At 32.3% G+C, this 25,080-nt stretch overlaps 4 protein-coding genes and 1 pseudogene across 5 annotated transcripts; 1 reads left to right on the top strand and 4 right to left on the bottom strand.

Annotated features, from left to right (window-relative positions):
* The first annotated feature begins 1,982 nt into the window (after positions 1-1,982).
* On the top strand, positions 1,983-9,216 carry LOC111310189 (pumilio homolog 1-like). The gene is made up of 9 exons (XM_022909384.2): positions 1,983-2,904; positions 4,215-5,731; positions 5,814-5,955; positions 6,117-6,224; positions 6,527-6,739; positions 6,849-6,959; positions 7,568-7,762; positions 8,141-8,315; positions 8,762-9,216. The coding sequence occupies exons 1-9, from the start codon at positions 2,383-2,385 to the stop codon at positions 8,800-8,802; spliced, it is 3,024 nt and encodes a 1,007-aa protein (XP_022765119.1). The 5' UTR covers positions 1,983-2,382; the 3' UTR covers positions 8,803-9,216.
* A 2,200-nt stretch (positions 9,217-11,416) lies between these two features.
* Positions 11,417-13,482, bottom strand: LOC111309780 (protein LATERAL BRANCHING OXIDOREDUCTASE 1-like). The gene is made up of 4 exons (XM_022908785.2): positions 13,061-13,482; positions 12,731-12,978; positions 12,028-12,352; positions 11,417-11,938 (listed from the first exon to the last, which is right to left on the bottom strand). The coding sequence occupies exons 1-4, from the start codon at positions 13,334-13,336 to the stop codon at positions 11,684-11,686; spliced, it is 1,104 nt and encodes a 367-aa protein (XP_022764520.2). The 5' UTR covers positions 13,337-13,482; the 3' UTR covers positions 11,417-11,683.
* A 1,898-nt stretch (positions 13,483-15,380) lies between these two features.
* Positions 15,381-17,869, bottom strand: LOC111309779 (protein LATERAL BRANCHING OXIDOREDUCTASE 1-like). The gene is made up of 4 exons (XM_022908784.2): positions 17,557-17,869; positions 17,210-17,457; positions 16,191-16,515; positions 15,381-15,834 (listed from the first exon to the last, which is right to left on the bottom strand). Exons 1-4 carry the CDS (start codon positions 17,830-17,832, stop codon positions 15,580-15,582), a joined length of 1,104 nt encoding a protein of 367 aa, XP_022764519.1. The 5' UTR covers positions 17,833-17,869; the 3' UTR covers positions 15,381-15,579.
* A 1,879-nt stretch (positions 17,870-19,748) lies between these two features.
* On the bottom strand, positions 19,749-22,046 carry LOC111309777 (protein LATERAL BRANCHING OXIDOREDUCTASE 1-like; annotated as a pseudogene). Its single transcript, XR_016330270.1, has 4 exons — positions 21,254-22,046; positions 20,929-21,180; positions 20,405-20,725; positions 19,749-20,275 (listed from the first exon to the last, which is right to left on the bottom strand). The product of XR_016330270.1 is annotated as a protein LATERAL BRANCHING OXIDOREDUCTASE 1-like (transcript).
* A 127-nt stretch (positions 22,047-22,173) lies between these two features.
* On the bottom strand, positions 22,174-23,332 carry LOC111309776 (thaumatin-like protein). Its single transcript, XM_022908783.2, has 2 exons — positions 23,138-23,332; positions 22,174-23,045 (listed from the first exon to the last, which is right to left on the bottom strand). Exons 1-2 carry the CDS (start codon positions 23,208-23,210, stop codon positions 22,372-22,374), a joined length of 747 nt encoding a protein of 248 aa, XP_022764518.2. The 5' UTR covers positions 23,211-23,332; the 3' UTR covers positions 22,174-22,371.
* Positions 23,333-25,080: the final 1,748 nt, after the last annotated feature.

Here is a 25,080-nt window from a genome sequence, read left to right as displayed (position 1 = left end):
ATATAAATTATAATATATAATTTTTATATAAAACAAAATAAAAATTCATAATGATTTCGTTTAAAAGTAAATTTAATAATTTAAAATATAATAAAATAATATTATATAAAAAATATAAATAAAAAATATGAAAATAATATGATTTAAAATTTAAAAAATTATAAATAAATTTAATAAGATAAAAAAATTATATATTATATTTTTATATAAAATATGATATAAATATAATATTTTATATGATATAATAATACAATTGTTAAATCTATCCCAAAGCGTTCTAACGCGACTCGGCTTCTATGCTACATTTGACGGTGCTCTCAGCCGAAAGTTTTGATGACTGATTGGATTTGCATCAACATCACTGTATACTATAAAACCGTCAACCAATCTTTTGTTTGGTCGGGTAAATCGTATAATTTACGGTGCTTGCAGTGTCTTTTGTTTATTTCTTCAAATTTATATATTCTTTTTTTAATATTTTAAAAAATATAAAAATTTATCCTCTTATATCTTTTCGCCGGCTGAATTAATGAATTTTAATTAATATTTCGAAAAATATAAAAAAACAAATACATAAATTTTAATATTTTACCTACCACTTAAACTAAACAAACTACCTTTAGCTATAAGCCTCTCTCTTTTGTTTCTTACGTAATCTGATTATGTAAGACTATTGACAAGTATATCAGAGTAAGCGATATTCATCGGATCAAAGCGCATGCTAATAAAAGCATTCACAACTGATTAACCAATACGAAGAGTCTATATTACATAAGCAATGGATCGTACATGTAAAAGACCTTGTGTCCATGCTTCAAAATTTCCCTACCAAGCTACATGAAACAGATTTCTCCATTTGACCGGTAATGAGCCTACTTGGTTCGTGGTTGTTACCAAGACGATTTCATTATGCCCATCAAATGACGTAGAGATGCTAATCCCTTGAAAAATGATACGAAAAATTTAATATACGAAACAAGGATTGCCTATGAACATGACAACTTATAACGATGTTCAGCATATCACTAAGAAGATCAATATTTTTTTTTGAATTTTAAAAATATTTTGTACATTTTTAAAAATACAATGAGAGGAGTATCACATATTTTATTAAAGTATAAAAAATAATTAATAGTATTTATTTTTTAGTTCAAAGATTAAAAAATAAATTGAAATATATAACTAACAAGTGATTTACTCGTATAATTAAAGTTTGTTCGATGGTTATTTATTGAAATTATATTAAATACATAATTTATAATTATTTTTTTTAATTATTAGATTTGAGAATATGAATAACTTAACTATTTCAAATTTTTTTGATATAAAAAAATTGAAATATAAAAACGTATAAAAGTTTAAAATATATAAACAAAAAAATATTTTTTTAAAAAAGATTTAAATAATAAAAAATCAATTAATTTTTAAATAATAAAACATTAATTAATTTTTAAAATATTTAATTATTAAATTATTTAATTTTGAGAAAAAAAATTAAAAAGAAAATTGTAATTTTATAAATTTTGTTGGCGTTAAAAAATGTAAGAATTTTGTATTTGGATAGAAAAATATAAAATTATCTTTTATGATATGGGAATAATACATGAAATTTATAATATATGACATATGATTTTTTTTAAAAAATTATTTATTTAATATGTAAATTATTTATTTAGTATTTTTAAAATTATTTAAGTAAAAATATTTAAAATTTTATTACGTATATAATATATGTGATAATAAATTTTATGTGTAATAATAATATTTTTTTATACATCGTTTTTATTAAAATTAAAAAATTATAAAAATAAAATTTTTTAAAATTAAAACCCTAAAAACTCTCTCTTGTCACTCGTAAGAAACAAGTTCTCGCTCCCCTTGGTATCAACCGCTAGTACCGTTATTCTTTTTCATCCAACGGCTCAGATCTCTTCGCCGTTTGTGCTTATCACTCTTCTCTCTCTGTTTTTCACTTTCTCAGTGTGGCAAAAGCCTCCACCTTCTGACACTAACTCTCTTCTTCACTTCCAATCTGATTTTTTTTTCTTTTAAATTTTGTAAATAAATCTGTAAATTTTCATGCACTCATCGTTCAAAGCAAAAAAAAAAAAAAAAGCGTTGATTATTTTTCTGGTTTTGGCTTTTTTTTAAAATAAAATTTGACGAAATGGATTTCTAGTTTTGATCACAAAAATTGTAACTTTTGAGCTTTTTAAGCAAAACCCATTTCTGTTTTTATCAATCTTTAGCTGATTCCCAGCTTCGAGTTTCAATACTTGAGGAAATGGGTTCTTAGTTTTGATCACAAAAATCAAAGCTTTTGAGCCTTTGGAGCAAACCCATTTTCAGTTTATTAATTTGAGTTGATTATCATCTTCAAAGATGATGTCTATGCTGAAAAACCCAGATTTTAACGAGGATTTAGGGAAGCTTATTAGGGACCAAAAGCTTCAAGATGCGGCAACTAATAGTATATCAAGTGATCTAGAGAAAGAGCTGGACATTTATAGAAGTGGTTCAGCTCCTCCTACTGTGGAGGGCTCATTGAACTCAATTGGTGGCTTGCTTAACAAAAAAGGTGGGTTCTTGAGTGAGGAAGAACTCAGGGCTGATCCAGCATATGTGAACTACTATTATTCTAATGGGAATCTGAACCCAAGACTGCCTCCTCCGTTGTTGTCAAGAGAGGATTGGAGGTTTGCTCAGAGGTTGCAAGGAGGGAATGGGAACAATGGGAGCAACGGGAATAGGTCACTTTTTGCAGTGCAGCCAGGGTTTGGAGGAGAGAAGGAAGAGAATGGTGGTGGTAGTGGGGTAAAGTGGGGAGGAGGAGACGGGTTGATAGGGTTACCTGGGCTGGGGGGTCTGGGAAGTAGGCAGAAGAGGATTGGTGAGATCTTTCAGGTGATGATTTGGTATTCTTTGACATTCTTTTTGAGTTTGGTTTTGGATTGATAGTGTTTGCTTCAATTTGATTTTGGTCAAGTTTGGTTTTCTTCATAGTTGTCGAAGTTGTTCTGGTTTTGCATTTCTTGAGATTAGTGATTCTTTAGCATGTAGTAATTTGGTGATTTGATTGGAAGTTGGAGTTTGGAATGTATTATCTGTGCTTTATGTAAAATAAGTTAGCGTTACGTACTTGAACCTTGTTTGTGTTTAATTTTTGACAGTGTTTTCCTGGCAGAATATGTTTTCAGGTTTGACATTCCACATCTTTGCTTTCACAATTGGCTTTTTCAATAATGCTTTATATTGTCTTTAAGTAATTTTGTGTGGTATTGGGTTGTAACTTTTTTTTTTTTTTAATTTTTGCTTATTTTTAGTGAAAATCCTATAAAATCGAATCAGTTCAGCTGTTGATACAGCTAATGGGAATTAATTCACGTACTCTTTTGCTTATGGTTGCTATTAACTGATGCATATTGGTGGGATTATGTCCTGTATGGCTAGCACCTGTTAGTTTGTTTGCCAATCAAATATTGTTCTATGATGTGCATTGAAGGTTGTTCTTGTTTTTATCTTAGGAAAAGAGAAAGAGTTAACAACATTAGTCCCATTGGCTTTTTGTGGTATGACGGTGGTGTCTTTGAGCTGTAACATGGTCGGAAGTGATTCTGCCCCTGGAGTGAAGAGACATTAAACAGAAAATAAGCTTCCTCACACTGTGATAACCTTTCAAAATGGCTAATCTGATCATGTTTATATTTAATGTGCAATTGCGGTTTTATCTTCTACTGCTTATTTGGGAAATTTCATTAGTTGCTATGTAATTCCTTGTAGCCTCTAGGATCTAATTGAAATGTTTATTCCAAATTTAGTTCATGCAGATGTTGTTTGCAATGTATGCATGTGTATGCATAAAGTAAATGTGTGATTGTACCTAAGCATTTTCTATCCAGTAAGATGTGATTGCGACCTTTTCTATGTTGACAACTGATTAACTGTCTATAATGATAACTTATTTTTTTCCATTTGTGGAATACGATTTTTGGAAGTGACAATTCCTAAGGTCTTTTTTAGAATGTTTTTCTTTGAATTTATGTCTTGAACAAGTGACACATCTGCATAATTTATTTTTGTGCATCTCATAATGTATACTTATTCTTATTGTTATGAGCTTTGGTTGATGGTATTTTGAAAATGTATGTTACTTCTCTCCTTGTCATTCTCTCTTTCTGTTGCTACTAGCTTTATGGTTTAATTTCAAAATGCAGGATGATGTGAATCATGCCCTGAATGTCTCAAGGCACCCATCTCTTCCGGCTAGCCGCAATGCATTTGATGATGGAATTGAAAGCTCTGAAGTCCAATTTGCTAATCTGCATCATGATTTAGGATCTGTTGATGCTTTACGCTCTAGTGCAAATAAACCAGGAATGCCTTCGGTCCAAAATGTTGGTTCCTCTGCTTCTCATACTTATGCATCTGCTTTGGGTGTATCCTTGTCAAGAAGTACCACACCTGATCCTCAACTTGCAGCTAGAGCTCCTAGTCCTTGCATTCCGCCCATTGGTGGCAGGTCTAGTTCCATGGACAAAAGAAGTGTAATTGGTTCCAATACATTCAATGGTGTTGGTTCCAACAGTTTTAATGGTGTCTCAGCAACTGTAGGTGAATCTGCAGAACTGATTGCTGGTTTGTCTGGCTTGAATCTGTCAAAAAATGATGTGTTAGATGAAGAGAACCATTCACAGTCACAGACTCATCATGGTATTGATGACCATCATAATCTCAATAATTTGCAGGCTGATCAGAAGCATATCAAACAAAATTCATACTTGAATAAGTTGGAACCTGAAAATTTTCATTCTACTGCTCATTCTGCAAAAGGACCTTATATCAATTTGAGTAAAATCAGTGGAGGTGGGATGGACCTTAAGAAGTCTTCTTTTATGGCTGATGGACACGTTGAACTCTGTAAATCTGCTAATTCATACCCAAAGGGACCTTCTACACCCACATTCAATGGTGTAGGAAGTCCTCTGAACCATCAGAATGTGGATAATGTAAATTCTGCATTTCCAAACTATGGCTTAAGTGGCTTTTCTATGAATCCTTCATCACCTCCCATGCTAGGAAACCAGCTTGGGAGTGGTACTTTGCCGCCTTTATTTGACAACGCTGCTGCTCTGTCTGCAATGGGAGGGACTGGCTTGGAATCTAGAGCTTTGCCAGGAGGTTTGGCTTTGAATCCAAATTTGATGGCTGCAGTGGCAGAATTGCAGAATCTTAGTAGATTGGGAAATCAAAATGCAGGAAATGCTCTGCAGGCACCGCTCTTGGACCCATTGTATCTTCACTACTTGAGATCAAATGAATTAGCCGCTGCACAAGTTGCAGCTCTCAATGATGCCATGATTAATAGGGAGTACAGTGGTAATTCATACTTGGATTTGCTTGGTCTTCAAAAAGCTTACTTAGGGGCACTGCAGAAATCATACTACGGAAATCCAACATTTGGTCTAGGCATGTCATATCCTGGAAGACCACTGGCTGGTCCCCTTTTTCCAAACTCTCCTGTTGCTGGAAGTCCTGTCAGACACAGTAACCAGAACATGCCCTTTGCTTCTGGGTTGAGGAATGTATCTGGTGGAGTCATGGGGGCTTGGCATTCAGAAGCTGCTGGTAACTTGGATGAAAGTTTTGCACTCTCTTTGCTAGGTGAATTTAAACGCAACAAAACTAAATGTTTTGAACTTTCAGAAATTGCTGGTCATGTTGTTGAGTTCAGGTAAATAATTGGTTTAAACTCTTGTCCACTTGTTTTGGACTTCTAAAACTTAATACCTTTATTTACTACCTTATATGAACAGTATCGATCAGTATGGGAGTCGATTTATTCAGCAGAAACTTGAGACAGCCACAACAGAAGAGAAAAACATGGTTTTCCATGAAATCACGCCCCAAGCACTTTCATTAATGACTGATGTGTTTGGTAATTATGTGATTCAAAAGGTATTTTTCGTCAAATTTCTTATGACATGCTTGTTAGGTTTAAGTATTCTTCTTCTTCTTGGTCTTTTTTTTTTTTGGTAATTTGTTCAATCATCCTGCAAATTCTGTACCTAAACCTCATCAACTGATTACTTTATCTGGGTGGATATATTTGTATACAGTTTTTTGAGCATGGATCTGCTTCCCAAATAAGAGAACTTGCCAACCAGCTGACTGGGCATGTGTTGTCGCTTAGCCTTCAAATGTATGGCTGTCGAGTGATCCAGAAGGTGCATTTCTCAAACAGTGACACACCTGTTGTGGATACTCTTTAGTTCATGTGAAACCTCGTTCTTCAGCTGAAGCTCTCTCAATCATTTATCCAAAAATCTATGGAATGGTTAATGAATGCATGTTATTCTGCGCAATGATGCAAATCATATTAACTTATAGTCATTGTTGTTTAAAATTTAATGATTGTATCAAGACAGAATACCTGTTTTATTATAATGCTGTCTGATGTATTCTGTTATATTTGACATTGCAATGGTATTTAAGTTTTGCATGTATTGCTTCTTGATCTGTTATTCAGGCTATAGAAGTTGTTGAGCTGGACCAGAAGACTAAAATGGTCAAAGAGCTTGATGGACATATTATGCGCTGTGTGCGTGATCAGAATGGGAACCATGTCATCCAGAAGTGTATAGAATGTGTACCTGAAGATGCTATTCAGTTTATTGTTTCCACATTTTATGATCAAGTTGTGACGCTATCCATTCATCCATATGGCTGTCGAGTCATCCAGGTTTAAACACTTAGTGTTGATACTTTCATATGTTTTTCATTTAGTATCATGGCCTGGGAAAAGTAAGTTCAAAGTCTGACTTCATAATGGTACATATCTTATGCTACAGAGAGTTCTGGAGCATTGTCATGAAGCAAAAACCCAGCATGTAATGATGAATGAAATTTTCCAGTCTGTTTGCATGTTGGCACAAGACCAATATGGGAATTATGTTGTACAGGTTTGTTATTTATTTTGGCAGCTCTTTATCTTTTCCATGTAGTCTTGAGAGAATAATTCTTTTGTAGTTTGGATTTTGAATTCTTTGATGATAGAAAAATATGTTCTTGCCATACTTCCTTGCTGGGTGAAGTTGAGTCTCATGGTTGATGAGAAAACATCTAACTTATGGGAATTTTAGATCTACTGTGAGTATGATGTGAGATCTGTTCATCAAGGTAAAAATTTAGATGCATGTTATAAGCTGCATTTTGCATTTCTGTCTTGCCTTCTGAAACAGAAGTGGAATGGACAAGATTAATGATCCTAGTTTTTTATGATGTCCAGAACTTATCCTCCCAATACTCGACTCAAATTATAAAATGCTGGACAAGTTCTACTTGAGAGCTTGAAGAGTTTATGCATATACATTGAAATCATTAATCCATGATTATGATGTTTTAAAGCATCAAGTGAACTCTGCTTGCAGCCATTGCTTCAGTGCCAGGAATCTTTTGACCTGTCTTGTGTTCAGAATTCGCAAAAGATCTTCTTCCTGTCTTTTACAGTTTTGTATTTGTATGTTTAGAATCCTCTTCTTCTAATTGCTTGCTTCTAATAATATTACAGCATGTTCTGGAGCAAGGCAAACAACATGAACGCTCTGCTATAATCAAGAAACTAACCGGGCAGATAGTTCAAATGAGCCAGCAGAAGTTTGCGTCTAATGTTATAGAAAAGTGTTTAACTTTTGGAACTCCCGCTGAACGCCAAAACCTGGTCGATGAGATGCTTGGTTCCACTGATGAAAATGAGCCCCTTCAGGTTTGTCATTCTCCCTATGCACCCAGTGTTGACTAATCTGAAAAGCTTTAAAGCATGTCTAGTAATTTCCTGTCTTGCTTTACTGCCCATGAAAGTATCATGGTTCCTGTTGATACAAACTCAGGGTTTTGCAAATATCTCTCGTGTGGCTGCTTAATCATAATCTTGAGAATATAACCTCTATTCTCATGTGAATGGTTCTTTTATAGTTTTATTTGTGACGTTTGACCACCAAATTACAAGGTTTCTTTGTTTGAAAACCATATGAAGGACGGTGATCTTTTTGTTTTATGTTTCAATGCTTTTACCTGGTTATTGCCTGCTCTATGGTTTCTCATCTTTCTTTTCGTTATATGGGTTTTTGTTTATTCTTGTTAGGTGATGATGAAAGATCAGTTTGCAAACTATGTTGTACAAAAAGTGCTGGAAACCTGTGATGACCAGCAGCTTGAACTAATCCTCAACCGAATAAAGGTTCACTTGAATGCTCTGAAGAAATATACTTATGGGAAGCATATAGTTGCACGTGTAGAGAAACTTGTTGCAGCTGGAGGTAATTGCACTTGATTTCTCCTGTTTCATAATGTTAATGTCTGATTACTAAAAACTGGAGAATGGTGCTAAATAGAAATTTGTACTATTAACCATTTTAATGGGTTTTTTTGGAATACCCAGACTTTTTATCTTCTAACAAATAGCACTTTGAAATAGGACTTTGTATTTATGATTTTTCTCTTTTTTTTTTATTATTTCTGGAGAAAGAATACTTGCACTGTTGCACACCTGTGGCCTTTGAGTTGGACAAAATCACCCTGATGGTCTCATTTCTGGCACTTTGCATACTGCAAATGGACTTCATTGTTGGAGATATTTTGGTCTGCCTTTGTTGTTCATGACGTACAAGCAATGTTACTCTTTCCCCTATTAGAACTGCAGACATATGATATACCCCTTTAGTTTGGAAATACCATCCTGATAATGGTGCTTCATCTTTTGCAGAGAGGAGGATCAGCATTCTGACTCCAAACCTGGCAGCTTAGACGGTGTAGGAAATGAACTTGTTGTACAGGTAACTGAGGATAGTATGAGGTGCCGCTTGCATTCTTCTTTCTCTTTAATGTCTAGTGATAGCCCTGTCTATTTATTTGGATAGATAGGAGCTGATTGGAAATAAAATTTGTTGGTTGTACTTAAAATTGTACATTGTAGTTTGAGGATATACCTAGAATCAGGTTAGCTGAGGCACCGATGGTGAATCAGCTGATGCCTTATCTGCAGAGGAGATAAAGTTGCTGTACAAGTTTTAAGGTTGTAAAAAGCGAGGACGTAGTAAATTTGTGATCGTGACTGTAAAAATCTTACCAGGTTGAGAGAGCCTCTTGTGTTTAGTTGGGTCTGAAAATTTTCTTCTGTATGGAGTTATCTTTTTCCTAATTTACTGAACTTTTCCAATATCCTGATATTTTCTGTCATGTTGAGCCGCCAGGATTGATATTCTGGTTTGATTCTAGCCATTTTAATTCCATATTGGCCTTTACTAGGCATATATGATTTGTATTTCGTTCCGCCTAGTGCCTGCCGGGTGTTAGCCGGCTTGACGAGCCTCGGCAAGCAGGTGGGGGGTTTGATCATAATTGGTATCTGTGATGATCATACAAAGCATATGATCATTTTATAATTGGAAACGAGTATTAGGAGGATAAGTTCTGGACGTCATAAAAACTAGTATCATTGATCTTGTCTTTCTCGGAAGGCAAGCCAGAATGGCAAAATGCACAGCTTATAACATGCATCTAAATTTTTACCTAGATGAACACATCACATCAACGATGCAATTCGACTTCACCTTGCACACAAAGCATAACACGTCCATCAAGCCCTTTGAAAATTTTAGTCTTCTGGTCCAGCTCAACAATTCTATATCCTGCATAACAGATCAAGGAGTGATGCATGCAAAAACTTCAATAGCCTTGCGTTCAGCATTGTGATAACAGAGGCATTCAGTCCTGGAAGGATCATTAAATTTTGCGCAAAGATGACTATAAGTTAACATGATTTGCGTCATTGTGCAGAACAACAAACATGCAATCAATGCTCATATGAATTAACCATTCCATAGTCTTTTAAAGGTAAAATTATGTCAGAAGTTCCTACACAGTCAAATTTTGGAATTTTGTCTTTATATTATTATTTATATAAATTTAGTTTTCATATTATTTTGATTTGATATTTTTAGTTTAATCACTAATTTCATTAATTTTTTGTCGTTAAAAATACTGATGTAGCTATTAACTTGATGATTTCATAAATTGGATGGATGAAATTAATTGTTAAATTACATAAATAGTCCATGTATTTAGACGAAATTTAAATTTAATCCCTCTAATATAATTTCATAAAAATCTCATTATTATACAAGTTGAATTTAATAATATTCCAATTTCTAATCAAAATTATATATAGATTTTATTTTTTTAGTTGATTTATGCAATCATTTTAAAAATAAATTTAGTATCATTTTTAAAATTATTGTAGTAATTTAATTAACATGTTGATAAGATCACTTATAAAGTGATTTGATCACTGGTGATTTTTGATTATTGTGAAAAAAATTATTAAGTATAAAATATTCAAAATAACCTTATAAAAAGAAAATTAAAAAATTTTAATATTTAATGAATAAACAATTTAATAAAAAATTATAAAATATAAACCAAATTTAATGAAAATAATTTTCAAAATAAATTACTAAATAGATTCATTGTTTTTGTTTTAGTCAATAAACATTTATTCAATTGCAATAGTCAAAGTTAATCCCAATTTTCATAGGAAAATTATTTTTTATTTTATTTTCCTAGAGATTTTTTTTTTTTGGTTTTCCATTATCCAATTCTTCAATTGCATAAATGATGGGCTTTGATTGGCGTTTGTTCGATGCTGTAACAGGTAATCTTGACTATGAATTGCCCAGAATTAAGGCCTTAACACAATCCTATTGGAGGCTTAAGGCCATAGGAAACAGCTTGTGTAAAGTGCTATAATTAATCATCAGTAACTAAGTAAATTAAGCGGTGGATCAGGCCTTGAACGAGCAAGGTAATAGTTCATTCTTATTCCTAGTTTGAGCTCTTCTTGCAACTTTATTTGTGGATTAAATATGCATCTGAAGTCAAAAGCATGAGATGAACGATGGAAGAACTCTTTATAAAGCAAATTGATGGTTAGTGTTGATATCGAGCTCGGAGCTAAGTGTGAGAATATTAAAATCACATAAAAAAAAAGAAAGCGGTTAAGAGCAAAGATAAAGAGTATTTCTCATATTTATATTTTGACGTTTAAATTTGAGATCAATTTTAATAGGTTGGAAGAAAAATGAAAAATAAAAACAAAAAAAAAAAAAGTAAGATGAATAGATAGTACTTATAGCTCTATTTAGAAATGAAAGATGAAGATGTGTGAGATAGAATAATGATGTAGCCGAGTTGATATATCACTGATATGTCAGGTTCTCTCAAAAATAAAAAATACTCTTGATTATCTGCTGACAAGCTAAAAGAAATTATTAATTTACCCTTTAAATCCAAAAATATCCCTATCAGTTAGAATGAAAGGAACGGTTGTTGTGCCCTGCTCTGAGATAAACCATGTCCTTAGTTTTCAACATAAGAAAAGAACAAATTTACGGCAACAACAATCCATTGGATATACACATACGTTATATCCCATGTACAGAAAGTTGAAATCAAGATATTTGGTTTACAGTTTACTCTGAATCAACCTTGTACCACCAAACTAAATGCATTCAGGTTTCAAGTATTGCATATCTGAGCAAACTACATAGTCCTAACTCCTAAGATTTATCATCTTTATTTGCCACACTTCCATCTAATAATAGTAAAGAAATGGAGAACACAGCCAGGATCACTTGCTTTCTAACTTCACAAAGTCAGTGTGAGCTTTACCCTCCATTTTCCTTCTGAACTTTTGCCTGATGTAATCAACGTACTTGATATTTCTATACAATCTGGGGAGATATCTATCATTCATCATTGATTCCAGGGGACCTATTTCCACTTCATCATCTGGAAACACAAATGTTGCAACTGACATTCTTGGTTTCTTCTCATTCGTGCACGCTCTATGTTCAATGCTTTTGTATTTTCCGTTGCTCAGAATCTGAGAAACAAGAGAAAATAATGCAAGATTGCTTTCTAATTGATCATAAAAGAGTTGAATCATTGAATTACCACTATTCTGTAAACTACCTCAGTAGCATCACCAATGTTCACTACAAGAGAATTTGGAATCGGTTTAACACCAATCCATGTTTCTTTGTGCTTAATTTGGAGGCCAGTTATATCATCATCTTGCAGAAGCAAAGTGAATAGACTGCCATCGGAATGAGAGCTAATACCAAGAACAAGATCTGGCCTCGAACAAACAGGATAATAGTTCATTCTTATTCCTTGTTTGAGCTCGCCTTGCAACTTCTTCAGACCATCTCTATCCATCCCCATCAATAGTGATAAGTTACCATACATCTCCTCAGCAACCTTTTGTACTTCACTTGAGTATGCTTCCACTGTTTCTCTGTGAAAACAGTCATGAAAAAAGAAATATGCGACGCAAAAAACAATTCAATCACATCAAAACGGATTGCATATCCTTAAAATTAGTCTACTCTTTTTCGTCAAAACTAGATCTTAATTATTACTTTTGTGGAAATACCAAATCGCTATGGGAATATAGTTGATGGAAACGTGTATGTAGGTGCAAATCAGTCAATAGTAGCAACATTAGCTTAAACTTTGAAGGCTAGTGGTTTAGACTTGAAAAATTGCAGAAGCGGTGGTGCAATCGGGCTTGAGGCATTACAGTTGGTATTATAGCATTTCCCAGCCCCAAGTTCAACTAACTGACTACTAGCAAATTTTATATGAATCAACAGGACCAAGAAAGAATACATACTTGAAACCTGGTAAAGTGAGTGGCCAGAACTTGAAATTCCTGTTTTCAGGAGGGACAGTGATTAAGTATATCATGTCAGACCAATCAAGTTTCTGGTCCTCCGAGACTACAAAGTTTTGCCCATATCCTTGAATTTCATTTGCTGCCTTTGCATACTTATTTTTCTCTTCGAGTGGCAGTTCAAAAAAAGCTGCTACAGATGCCTTCATCTTATTCAAGACCTCCTCTCTCACCCCATGATTTATTATCTGTAAAAATAGTGTTACATTTCAGGATTCATTAAATCAAAAGACCAGACACAATAGTTCATAAATATATGTCAGGATTTACCTGGAAAAAACCCCATTCCTTGCAAGCAAGGTCTAGCTTCTGTATTTCATCTTCATCTCCTTTAGCTAGCAAGGAGAAATCTATTACAGGAATTTCAAGTGAAGCAAGCAGGTTCTCAGATATCAGTGGCCTGTCCTTTTGTTCTTGTATGTATCTTTCAGGAACTGATTGAGAATCATTCCTCACTATCTCCTGAACGCTTGGCACTAGGAAAGACTTACCCCAACCCAATCTCTCACCTCTCTGAACACTTTCTTTTTCAACATTCAGCTCCATTTATAGTCACTAAATGTTGGTTTCCTAGGATCAGGTTTGAACAAACAAATTGACTGCAAAATTGCTTCTGCTGAATTAAATGCTATGGGAAACTGGCTTCCTCCTCTCTACCAAAAATTTGGAGCTTTCCTTCTAGTTTGACTTGCTGTGGTTAAAAATAGTGGCTGACCTTGGGAAATGATTTCGTCAATTCATTAGCCATTTATTAAATTGTTGGTCATTGTTACAAGAAAGACAGTAATTATGGTGCTAAGATAAAAGACAAGGATTGTTTGGATGCATATGCTTGTTTAGAGAAATAGATTGATAGGGCCCTGTTACCGCTACTTGTCAATATGCACCATACAAATCCAGGGACGGACGTAAATTTTTTATCAGTGGAGTAAATATTTTAAATTAATTAATTTTTTTTTATTAAAATACAAACTAATTTTAAAAATTATAAATAAAATTGACACGTATAATTTTTTTTTTGCAATATAAATAATATTTACATAATTAATTATATAATTTTTTATTAATATAGTCTAAATACTATTTAGATAAATCATCTTCAATAGTAGGCACACATATATAGATATATTAATTTAATAAAATTTTACTTAAAAAATTCTTTAAAATAGATATAATATGTGAAAAAAGGAAGTAAAATTAACATGACTAATTTTATTATTTACTTTTAATATGTTCAGTTTTATCGTTTATTTTTAATAAACAAATATATTTGATTTTTTTTTCATTATAATTTGAGAAATAAAAAATAATTTTTTCTTACATACAATGAAAAGAAAAATGAAAACATAAATTTATATTAGTTAAAGATGATTATTTATTTTATTTTTATTACTTCTTAATTTATGAGTTATTTTTTGGTGTTAAAAAGCGATTAAACCATTTAAGTAGTGCAAGCTTTAACCTTTATTAGATCATCTTGTATCAATTTAAACAAATTATTAAGAGAAATTAGAAGTTTAACAATTTTAAACTCTCTAAAATTAATTTATTTAATTTTTTTACAAATTTTAAAAAATATATAAATATATATTATAATGAAATTACTTAGCACTCAAAGTGTTAATGTTCAATCACTATATAAACAATAAAAAATTCATGTATGAGCCTTAATTTAGTGGGGCAAATATGTTTACAAAGATTTTCAACAGAGGAAAACTTTGAATTTCAAAACTTTTGAAATTTTTTGTAATAAACCCAAAAGAAATTCAAAAACTCAACGTATGTTTTTATGTAGATTCGTCCGTAGAAAAACTTATTAAATTGTATAACTTAGAAAATTCTTATGTTATTAACTTCGTATTTTTTTCGTAAAAAAAAAGATTCATAGTTTTAAGATAAAAAAAGAAGATTGTAAATATTAAAATTTAAAATTTAAATTTATTCAATGTTATTTTTAAAATTAATTGAATTAAATCTTCAATTTTATTAATTTTATAATTTGATAGTATCTTTATTTTAAGAAAATTTGAGAATTTTGGAGTTTAACTTTCCAAATTTATTATATGCTAGAATTTTCAAGTGTTTATTATATGTTCTTGTCATTGGATCAATAAAAATCTTAAAGAACTAAGCACATGTCACTTCTATTTTATAAAGTCAATGCTCAGAATTCAAGGCAGGATCACTAGAAAAAATACTTTGGTATTCATTGCACAATTAATCATCCAACTTGAAATTTTAATTTTTTTCCAATAAAGAAAGGTTGATAGGTGAAGATTCAAGACTTATCTCTTTGGTCAGAAGAAGTTTAATCTCTAATGAGGTCAGAATGTTTAAATTGAGTTCAATAGGAAATTTATTTTCTTAGAAAAATTAGAATGCATGGCAACTTATCCTCTAAAGTCAAAATATGAGATCAACCATGGAAGGCCATGAAAGATTTCTTTCTAATTCAAATTAATAGTTAGAAAAAATAGAGTATATGTTTTATACGTATCAAACATGATATAAACAAATATTAATACATGAATTATTAAATTTAATTTTTAATATAATAAAAAAAATAAAAATGATATGAATACCAAATCAAGAAAGTAATAAAAATATTATTTTATTATATGTCACATGTGATAGAGTATATATCAAGATACATTATATCTTATAATTCTTAATAAAAAAAAAAACTATTTGCTTGCATGAGCAAATTATTGATCATTGACATTATTATTTTTTATTTAGTAGCTGCATTTTAATCCAGCTAGTGAAGAAAATGAGAAAGCAACTAGAGTTTACTTCCTTGTTAACTTCACAAAATCAGTGTGTGCTTTTCCCTCCATTCTCCTGGCAAACTTTTCCCTGATATAATCAATGTACTTGATATTTCTGTACATTCTAGGGTGATGGTGATCATCTATCATTGATTCAAGCGGACCAATTTCTTGTTCATCGTCTGGGAACATGAATGTTGCAATTGATATTCTTGGTTTCTCCTCATTCGTGATGGCTCTATGTTCAATGCTTTTGTACATTCCATTGCTCTGAATCTGAAGAAAATAATGAAAAAGAAAGGACAATAAATGTAAGGGCACTTTTGAATAATGATAATAGGAAAATGTTAACGGGTGTCTGGTGGCACTGATTAGGTTTTGAATTTAGTAAAAATAGATGTGTTAAATGCAAAATTTTTAAAAAAAATAATATTTTAATTATCCTTAACTCAGGTTTGTTGGCACCCGTTAATCAAATCCTTTACTGTCCGTCAATTTTTTAGTCATTTTTAGTTCACCTTTTTAATCTGACATTTGCAATCTCTGTTTCTATTTTCATCTGTTTATATCAAAAAATTAAAACTGTACTGTCAAAAATCTTCAGCGATGTAAGTTTTGGAAACTTTAGTTACCTCTGTAGCATCACCAATGTTCACCACAAGGGAATTTGGAATTGGTTTAACAGGAATCCAGGCTTCTTTGTGCCTAATTTGGAGGCCAGTGACCTCATCATCTTGCAGAAGCAAGGTGAATGTGCTACCATCAGAATGAGGGCTGATACCAAGAACAAGATCAGGCCTTGAACAAACAGGGTAATAGTTCATTCTTATTCCTTGTTTGAGCTCTCCCTGCAATCTTTTTAAACCATCTCTATCCAGTCCCATTAAAACTGAAAAGTTAGCATAGATTTCCTCAGCAACCTTTTGTATTTCTGCTGAGTATTCTTCAACTGCTTCTCTGTTGAAAACAATCATGAGAAATGAAAATGTAAGATAAAGAACAATTCAATTACATCCTAGGATTGCAGCCTTAAAATCAGACAAGAATTTTTTTTTTTATTTTTCAGTAATTAAGATTTAATATCCAACCATTAAATTTGGAAAATCTTTATCCTAAGTCAAGTTTTGGTTCACTAGGCCTAATTTTTTAAAATATATGTTAAAATATTAATATTAAATATTTTTAATATATTGCAAAATTAAAATTAAATAGAAACATTTTTTAGTAATTTTTAAAGATTTTGACCTGAATCAAACTTCAGATCTCTTGTTCAAAGCTGACTCGAGATGAATCAAGCACTTAAACACGTCTATTGACAGTACAAAAAAAAAAAAAAAAAGAAAAACTTCATTTAGAGATTTGGGTGTGAGACCGATAGTGATTGAGCTTGGGTATTATAATTGGTATTAAAAACCAAAAATATAATTTTAATTTTAAAAAAATTCTATAACTTATTTGAGTATTATCCCATACTAACTATGTGTGAACCTAAAGTTCAACTAATTCACTGTTAGTAACGCTTAAGCTTAATTTCAAAGATGGTTGATTTAGGCCTGAAAAAGATGTTGTTAGTCAAATATTGCTTGGGCCTGGGGTGTGACACGTCTCTTTGTTGTATTAGTGGCATGCAAAAAAGAAAGAATATACATACTTGAAACCTGGTAAAGTAAGTGGCCAGAACTTGAAATTCCTGTTTTCAGGAGGGACAGTGATTAAGTATATCATGTCCGACCAATCAAGTTTCTGGTCCTCCGAGACGACAAAGTTTTGCCCATATCCTTGAATTTCATTTGCTGCCTTTGCATACTTCTTTTTCTCTTCGAGTGGCAGTGCAAAAAAAGCTGCTACAGCTGCCTTCATCTTATTCAGGACCTTCTCTCCAACCCCATGATTTATTATCTGTGAAAAAAAAAAAAAAGAGTGTTACATTTCAGGATTCATGACATCAAAAGATCAGGCACAATAGTTCATAAATACATGTTGGGACATGGTTTTTACCTGGAAAAAGCCCCACTCCTTGCAGGCAAAGTCTAGCTTCCTTATTTCATCTTCATCTCCTTTAGTTAGCAAAGAGAAATCTATGATAGGAATTTCAAGTGAAGCAAGCAAGTTGTCAGGCACTTGTGGCCTGTCCATGTTTTCATGTATGTATCTTTCAGGAACTGATTGAAAATCATTCCTGACAATGTCCTGGATGCTTGGAACTGGCAAAGATTTGCCCCAACCCAATCTCTCATCTTTGTAAGCTCCTCCAGTTTCAACTTTCAGATCCATTTTTTTTTTCTATTGTTTCTCAATATTTTGGTTTCCTAAAGGGTCTTCAGGTTTATATACGCAAATTCTGACAAGAAAATTAAATTGCTTCCGTCAAGGCCAGAGAAAAAGTTTGTCTAAAGTAAATAATTTAAAATTATGCGATTTTTTTTCAATAGTCAATGGCGGTTATTAGTTGCTATTGTTTTTGGTTTTTAGCTATAAGAAAAATAAAATTCGAACTTGCAAGAAATTTATGAGGTGCCGGTTTTGTACAAATTTGGACAAATCAAATTTATGAACCATGACAGGAGAAAAAGATTTATTTCAATGTAATTTGATGCATTTCGTTGTCAAAGAAATAAATTTTTCAGCCCCATACTTTTCTAGATGAGGAAAGGCATTGAAAAACTTGTTAAACTTATAATTTGGTTTAATTTGACTTTTTTTTTTAATATATATAGTTGAAGTAATTTTCTTTTATCCAAATTTTTACTTTCTCATTCTAGAATTCGAGTTAAGACGTTTTTTTTTTTTTTTTTATCAATCTAAATTTGATATTTATGACAAGCATTTTGAAATTAAAATATTAAATGCACTAAACCGATATGAGATAACGGATCCTTAAAATCATAAAAAATATATATGTTCAGACAAAATTTAAAGATTCACTAAATTTTTTGTTTTACATTCTAACAACCTGGGTGTTATGAGACGACCATAAGACCTTTTGTCCAGATTTCTCGCAAGTTTCTTAGCGATAAACATGCTTAATTGATAAAAGAAAAGGTTCACACAATTATACACAACTTGTTTATTGCCAAGAAACTGGAAATATGGGGCAAAAGTCCTCTGGTCTAAAAGGTATCACTTTTGGAAAAAAATTTTCAATTTGATTGGTGTCTCGTATTATAATAAGGAAGCTTAGATTTTGGGTTGGAATTTTTGGAATCACAGTGAAAAGGGTCATGTAGTATAACACCAGAGGATTGGAATTCAATAAAATCTGAAACATAACAGATAAAAGCAATGGAAATTTAACAAGTTTCACCGTAATTGAAGGAAAACTTGAATCAAATAACAAGAAATTAAGCTGAGCGGTCAGCAATTACTAGCATTAAATATAATTCAATCAACTAGGAGGGCTGAATGTAACCAGCCCTAATCTTAAGCCACCACCCATGTCCAGTTTGGCATGAATGAGACAGGAACATTAGCCCAAGTCTATCAACCACACTCACATCCTAGCTTTCCTTCTTTCAGGTTTCATTTCCTTTGGCTCACGAAGAAAAATCTATGTCTAGAAAATTTCAAGTGAAGCTGGTGAGGTTTCAGACACTAGTGGCCCTGTCCTTTGTTTTCTTGTAATCTTCCAGGAGCATCCTGAGGATCTGTAGCCGGCTATATCATGGTTCTCAGTCTCCTGGCCAGGTGTAAAAAGTTAGATCTTAAGTCAAGAAACCTTTTCCAGGTAATTTTCTCTTTACTTCGGTGATTTTGACTAGACCTAATAATGAATTCATATTATGAATTCAAATCATGTAAAATATTATGAATTCATATATTTATACGGTATTTTATTCAAAAGTTATTTGTTATAATTTGAAATGATACGAAAAACATAAAATATATATTTTTTATTTTTATTAAACTCGTTATGATTTATGCTAAAATTTTGTATCATTTTTTTATATTTTTCGTTTCATTTTAATATCTTATTACTTATGTCATGCTTTAAATTATCATGTCTAGGTGTAGGTTTGACTTGCTGATTTATTAGTATGTGGAATATATAAATAGGAAACTTCAATTATCAGAATTCAAGTCTGGAGTACTAGCTTATGTACACACTCAGACATCATCGAAGAAGAATCCCTCAACTTGAAATTTTAACTTGTTTTTCCTTTAAAAAAAAAAAAGCATTGGTAGGTGAAGATTCTAGATTTTATAGAAAGAAGTTTTATAATCTCTAATGAGGAAAAAGTAAGGATCTAGATTTGAATTGATTCCAACAAGAATTTTCTCAACTTAGACCATGGAAGGCTATGAAAGAATTCCTTATAATGCCAATCAAGGGTCAGAAAAATGCAGAGCACATGGTTTTTTTAACGTATTATTAAATTAAAACTATATCAGTATGGCATTTTTTTTCTTCATTTACATGCAACACTTTCATCTGATTATACATAATTTAAGAGAAAAGCTGGAGCTACTTGTTTTCCATCTTCACCGGGTCAATGTGAGCTTTCCCCTCCATTTTTCTAGCTAAAATTTGCCTGATGTAATCAACATAATTGACTTTTTGATACATTCTAGGGCGATGGTGATCATCCACCATTGAGTCAAGTGGACCAATTTCTTGTCCATCATCCGGAAATACAAATGCTGCTATTGAAACCCTTGCTTTCTTCTCATTTGTGATGGCTCTGTTTTCAATGCTTTTGTACATCCCATTGCTCAAAATCTGAAACACAAAAGGAAACAAAATCATACAGGGTTCCTTTGAATCAATAATAAAGCATCAATTTATCATTCAAAAGTATTTTTGAACTCTCAAACACTACAGCAATGTATTTTTGATAGCTACAATTACCTCAACAACGTCACCAATGTTCACCACAAGAGAATTTGGAATTGGTTTAACAGGAATTCACTCTTCTTTGTGTTTAATTTGGAGGCCAGTGATCTCATCATCTTGCAGAAACAAAGTTAGTGAGCTTCCATCAGAAAGAGGGCTAATACCAAGAACAAGATCAGGCCTTGAGCATGGTGGATAATAGTTCATTCTGAATCCTTGTTTGAGCTCTCCTTGCAACCTTTTTAGACCATCTCTATCCATCCCCATGAATACTGATAAGTTAGCATTGATCTCCTCAGCAACCTTCGGTACTTCTTTTGAGCATACTTCCACTGCCTCTCTGCGAATCAATTATAAGAAAAGAAATGTGAAACATATATAGAAAACAATTCAAATATCCAAGGCTTAACCCTCAGGATTCCTTGCGAAAATTTATTGTAGGATGGTATCTTCTCATCATGTTGCAGATTAATAAACAGCCATTTCTTGGGTGTACTGGTGGATATTTATATACATTAACAGGATCAATCAATGATTACATATTTGAAACCTGGTAAAGTGAGTGGCCAGAACTCGAATCTCCTAATTTCAGGAGGGAGAGTCATTAATGCAATGGTGTCACACCAATCTAGTTTTTGCTGCTCTGAGACAACATAGGCTTGTCCATACCCATGAAGACCATTCTCTGCCATTGCATACTTCTTTTTCTCTTCGAGCGGCAGCTCAAAGAAAGCTGCCACAGCTGTCTTCATCTTGTGCAGTGTCTCCTCTCCCACACCATGATTGGTTATCTGTAAAAGTATTATTGCATTTCATGTATTCATTAAATCACAAAATCTGATACAAGTTTAATTGTTTATTTACCTGAAAAAATCCCCATTCCTTGCTAGCAAGGTTTAGGTTCCTTCTTTCATGTTCATCTCCTTTGGCTAGCAAGGAAAAATCTATGATTGGAATTTCAAGTGAAGTGGGAAAGATCTCAGAAACTAATGGCCTGTCCTTGTGTTCCTGAATGTATCTTTCAGGAACTGGTTGAGAATCATTCCTCACTATTTCCTGGACACTTTGCACTGGCAAAGACTTCCCCCAACTCAATTCCTTATCTTCTTGATCGCATCCATTTTCAACTTTCAGATCCATCTGAAATTGCTAAATATTGGTTTCTAATGCCAGGCTTATATAAACAAATTACAAGAACATTGCTTTTGATGAGTTCAAAGCTATGGGAATCTGGAGTTGATCTTCTTCAAGATTCCTTTCTGGCAATTTTGGAGCTTTACTTCTTGTTTGACTTGCTAGTTTAAGAATATTAGCTTGAAAATGGGATGATTTTCTGAAGTGTCACTGATATAAAGGTGGCAATTCAATTAAAGAAAGTTATGAGACTATACTTATACATTTCTCTTGGTTCAGAGAAAAACAACCCAAATTCTATTTTTGATCAATTATGGCGATGTGACCATAGAAAAGGATTGTTGGTGTGATTTGGTGCATATATCCTACTGAGATTTTTTTTTTCCTTCTTCGAGGTGGACCTTTATAGCAACTTAAAGAAAAGGACTGTTTCTCAACGTGGAAGGCCATAGAAAAACCTGTTAAAATCACAAAATTACACCACGTTCAATGTAATGAATTTGCATTTGATGGTTTCTCAATTTTTAAGAAGACTGAGATTTTGGATTCAAGTCATCAAAGAAATGGATTGGGGCAGGTTGGAACAGGTAAAGATTCAATTTCTACCAATGAAGCAAAAAGAGAACAGTTAACAGATAAAAACATAAAAATAATCACAGAAAGGATCATCATCTACCATGAAATCAATACATGAACATACAATGAAGCCACAATTTTAACAATCTACCAAATTTTCTACTCTTTTATTCTAATCTAGAGTCCTAGATTTCTTATTAGCTTCAACTCAGACACAAATTACTCATGACAGACTAAAAACTCGAACCACGATAGACAGGTGGTGCACATCATCAATTAGGAGGGCAGAAGGTAATGAGATAGCGAGGAGCCCTGCAAGTCTTAAGACTTGAAGAATCATCAAAAGCGTAGCTATAAGCCCGGGGACAAATGGCCTTAAAAAGATTAGCAAAAATGGTAGGTTTGCAACTTTTGGGATTGGCAAACTCTCCAGTGCAGCAATACCTATCAGATTTTGCAGCTAAACATGCACTCTTGCAACCCACTATTTTCCCTTCTTTCTGCACAACTAAGGCAGCAGGGCAACAAACATTCAGATCAGCCTCACAAGCTGCCGCCCCACATCCCACACCACCACCTATTGGAACCATTGAGACAGGAACATTAAATCCGTCAACCAAACTCACATCATAGTAATGTAAAGCAGATGTTGGACCCCCAAGTGTCATTTCAACAAGAGTTGCTGGTGGGTTTCCTCCAATGCCTTTGCATTGCAAAAGCCCCGCACAATCTCCAGTTTGGCATGAACCTTTGCCTGTTTGGTCAAAACAGCAGCCTTGTCTAGGCCAGATTCTACCTGACCATCGTTCAGGTAATTCCAGGACAGTCTGTTCACCACAGGGGAGATGGAACCCACCATCTCTGGGAGTCTCATGGCCTGCACTGCCCAGGATTCCAGGCCATATGCTTTCCTGACAGTTGTTTACTAGTATGAGTTGGATGCCATCTGCAATAAAACATCAAGAAGCAAAACAATTAGTCCCTCAACAAAGTATTGCACCAAAGAAATCTTTAACAAAATGTGGGAAAATCTAAAACCTGTCAAGGATAAGGAGATGAAAATGTAGAAGACAAAGAAGAAGAAGAAGAAGAGATTAGAAGAGGTTGGCATTTGGTTTCAATTGATGAAGAAACTGCTTGCTGGTTGCTAAGTGTACATGTCAAGAGTGGTCTCCCTCTTTTTAGCACCAACAAAGATTTGAACTTTGAATAGCTGCAACTGTAAATACAGTTTCCTAACAGATAAAAAAAAAAGGTTACTTTTTCTTAGTCTTCTTTTCTGTACCCTGTTTTCTCCCATTACATTTTTGTTCTTAACCCTCATAATAAATAGATTAAACCTTTTCAACTTAATTTTACAAAACTAAAAAAGTAGTTATATACTTGATATTGCATAATTGAAGAACTTAAGCACTGAATCATCAGAATTCAAGAGCTTTTGCCCCAAACAATATTCTCTTTTTCAAATTATCAACAAATTTTTAGTTTAATCACAATGATTCTCTTTCTCGATAAAAAAGTTTTAGATTTGAATCCAACGATAATCTTAATATAAAATTTTTAATCATTTATTTTAAGTTATCAAATATAACATATTTTATCATAATTTAAGAAATTGAGTAATTTATTTATTCCAAATTTTTATACAAAAAAAATACTTTTAAAATTTGATTAAATAAAAAATTTTTGGTTAATCCCTTGGACCCTCAAACTTTGAATTATATTAAATTTCGAGTTAAACGAATTTGGGTAAAATAAAATTCGACTAAAGTCAGATACGGGTTTAACAAAATTTTAACTCAGATCAACTTTAACAACTCTGTTTTTTCCACTTTAACCTCTAGAAAAAAGTGTAGCAGATATTGGTTGAATGTTGGTTTCCCAAAATCCTTCCTGGAGCTTGAAACTTATGCAAATCCAAGCACAGCCATGAGCCATGACAGAAATAATAATAATAATTACATGTTAAAGCCGTTAATTATCGAACCCTTTTGCAACAGGAGATGGTGGTGTATCTGTACGTCATAATTTTCACAAAAAGATAAAGGGGGAGTTTTATTTCAAAGGAGCCAATCATGTGCCTCCCACATTATCTTTGCTTTTTAGCATAAGATTCTTTCTATTGTCCCCAAATTTCTATTCCAAGGTAAACTTTAATGGGGTCTCAATGCTAGCTAGTTTGAAAAAAATGCGCACAAATGAGCAAATTTCTTGTTGGCAAGCTGTATTCACTCAGCAATCCTCGAAGTTCTAAAAAATGGGCCACTCAAGTTATGTCCGGTGGGTAAAAGTTATTAAGGGTAGATTGACAGAAATGATTCGATTTTTTTATCACATGAAATATTATAAAATTTTAAAATTTAATTTGAATTTAAGTTGATAATTTTTTGAAATTGATCTGAATTGATTTTTGAATAAAAATTTTAATATATTTAAATAAATTTTTATATAAAATAATTATTTTTATATTATAAAATTTTAAAAAAATATATAATTTAATTCTATTCAATTTTTTTATTTTTCACATCTCTTACAAAATTTAATTTAAACTTAATATATATATTAAATATTTAATTTCGATTCAAACTGGATAACAAAACTTAAAAGAACTATTGTAATCAATACAATAAAAGTGGCAGCCAATTATTTAATAATAATTTCTTGCAAATTATTATTGCTTCATAACTTGAATTTTAAAAATCATTTTAAGTATTCGATGGTCATCGATTTTATAAAATAAAATAAAATAAAAAATTGTTATATTAAATGTCGACATTAAAATTTAAAACTTTTAAAAACAAGTTTCGTTAATTCCTATTTGATTATTCAATTTAACTATAAAATGGAGGAAGTCAATATTAAGTTATTATACATAAAATATATATTCAAATAAACATATGATAAATTGATAATTAATAAAATTTATTTTGAAATAAGGTGTGATTATTAATTCATAAATTTTAGAAATGAATTTGCAATAA

Source organism: Durio zibethinus, chromosome 19 (assembly GCF_047325235.1).
Source record: "Durio zibethinus cultivar Kanyao isolate XHJ-2024 chromosome 19, ASM4732523v1, whole genome shotgun sequence".
In the NCBI taxonomy this organism is placed as follows: Eukaryota; Viridiplantae; Streptophyta; class Magnoliopsida; order Malvales; family Malvaceae; genus Durio; species Durio zibethinus.
Note: the sequence above shows the minus strand (reverse complement) of the source record. Positions and strands in the feature narration are given on the sequence as shown.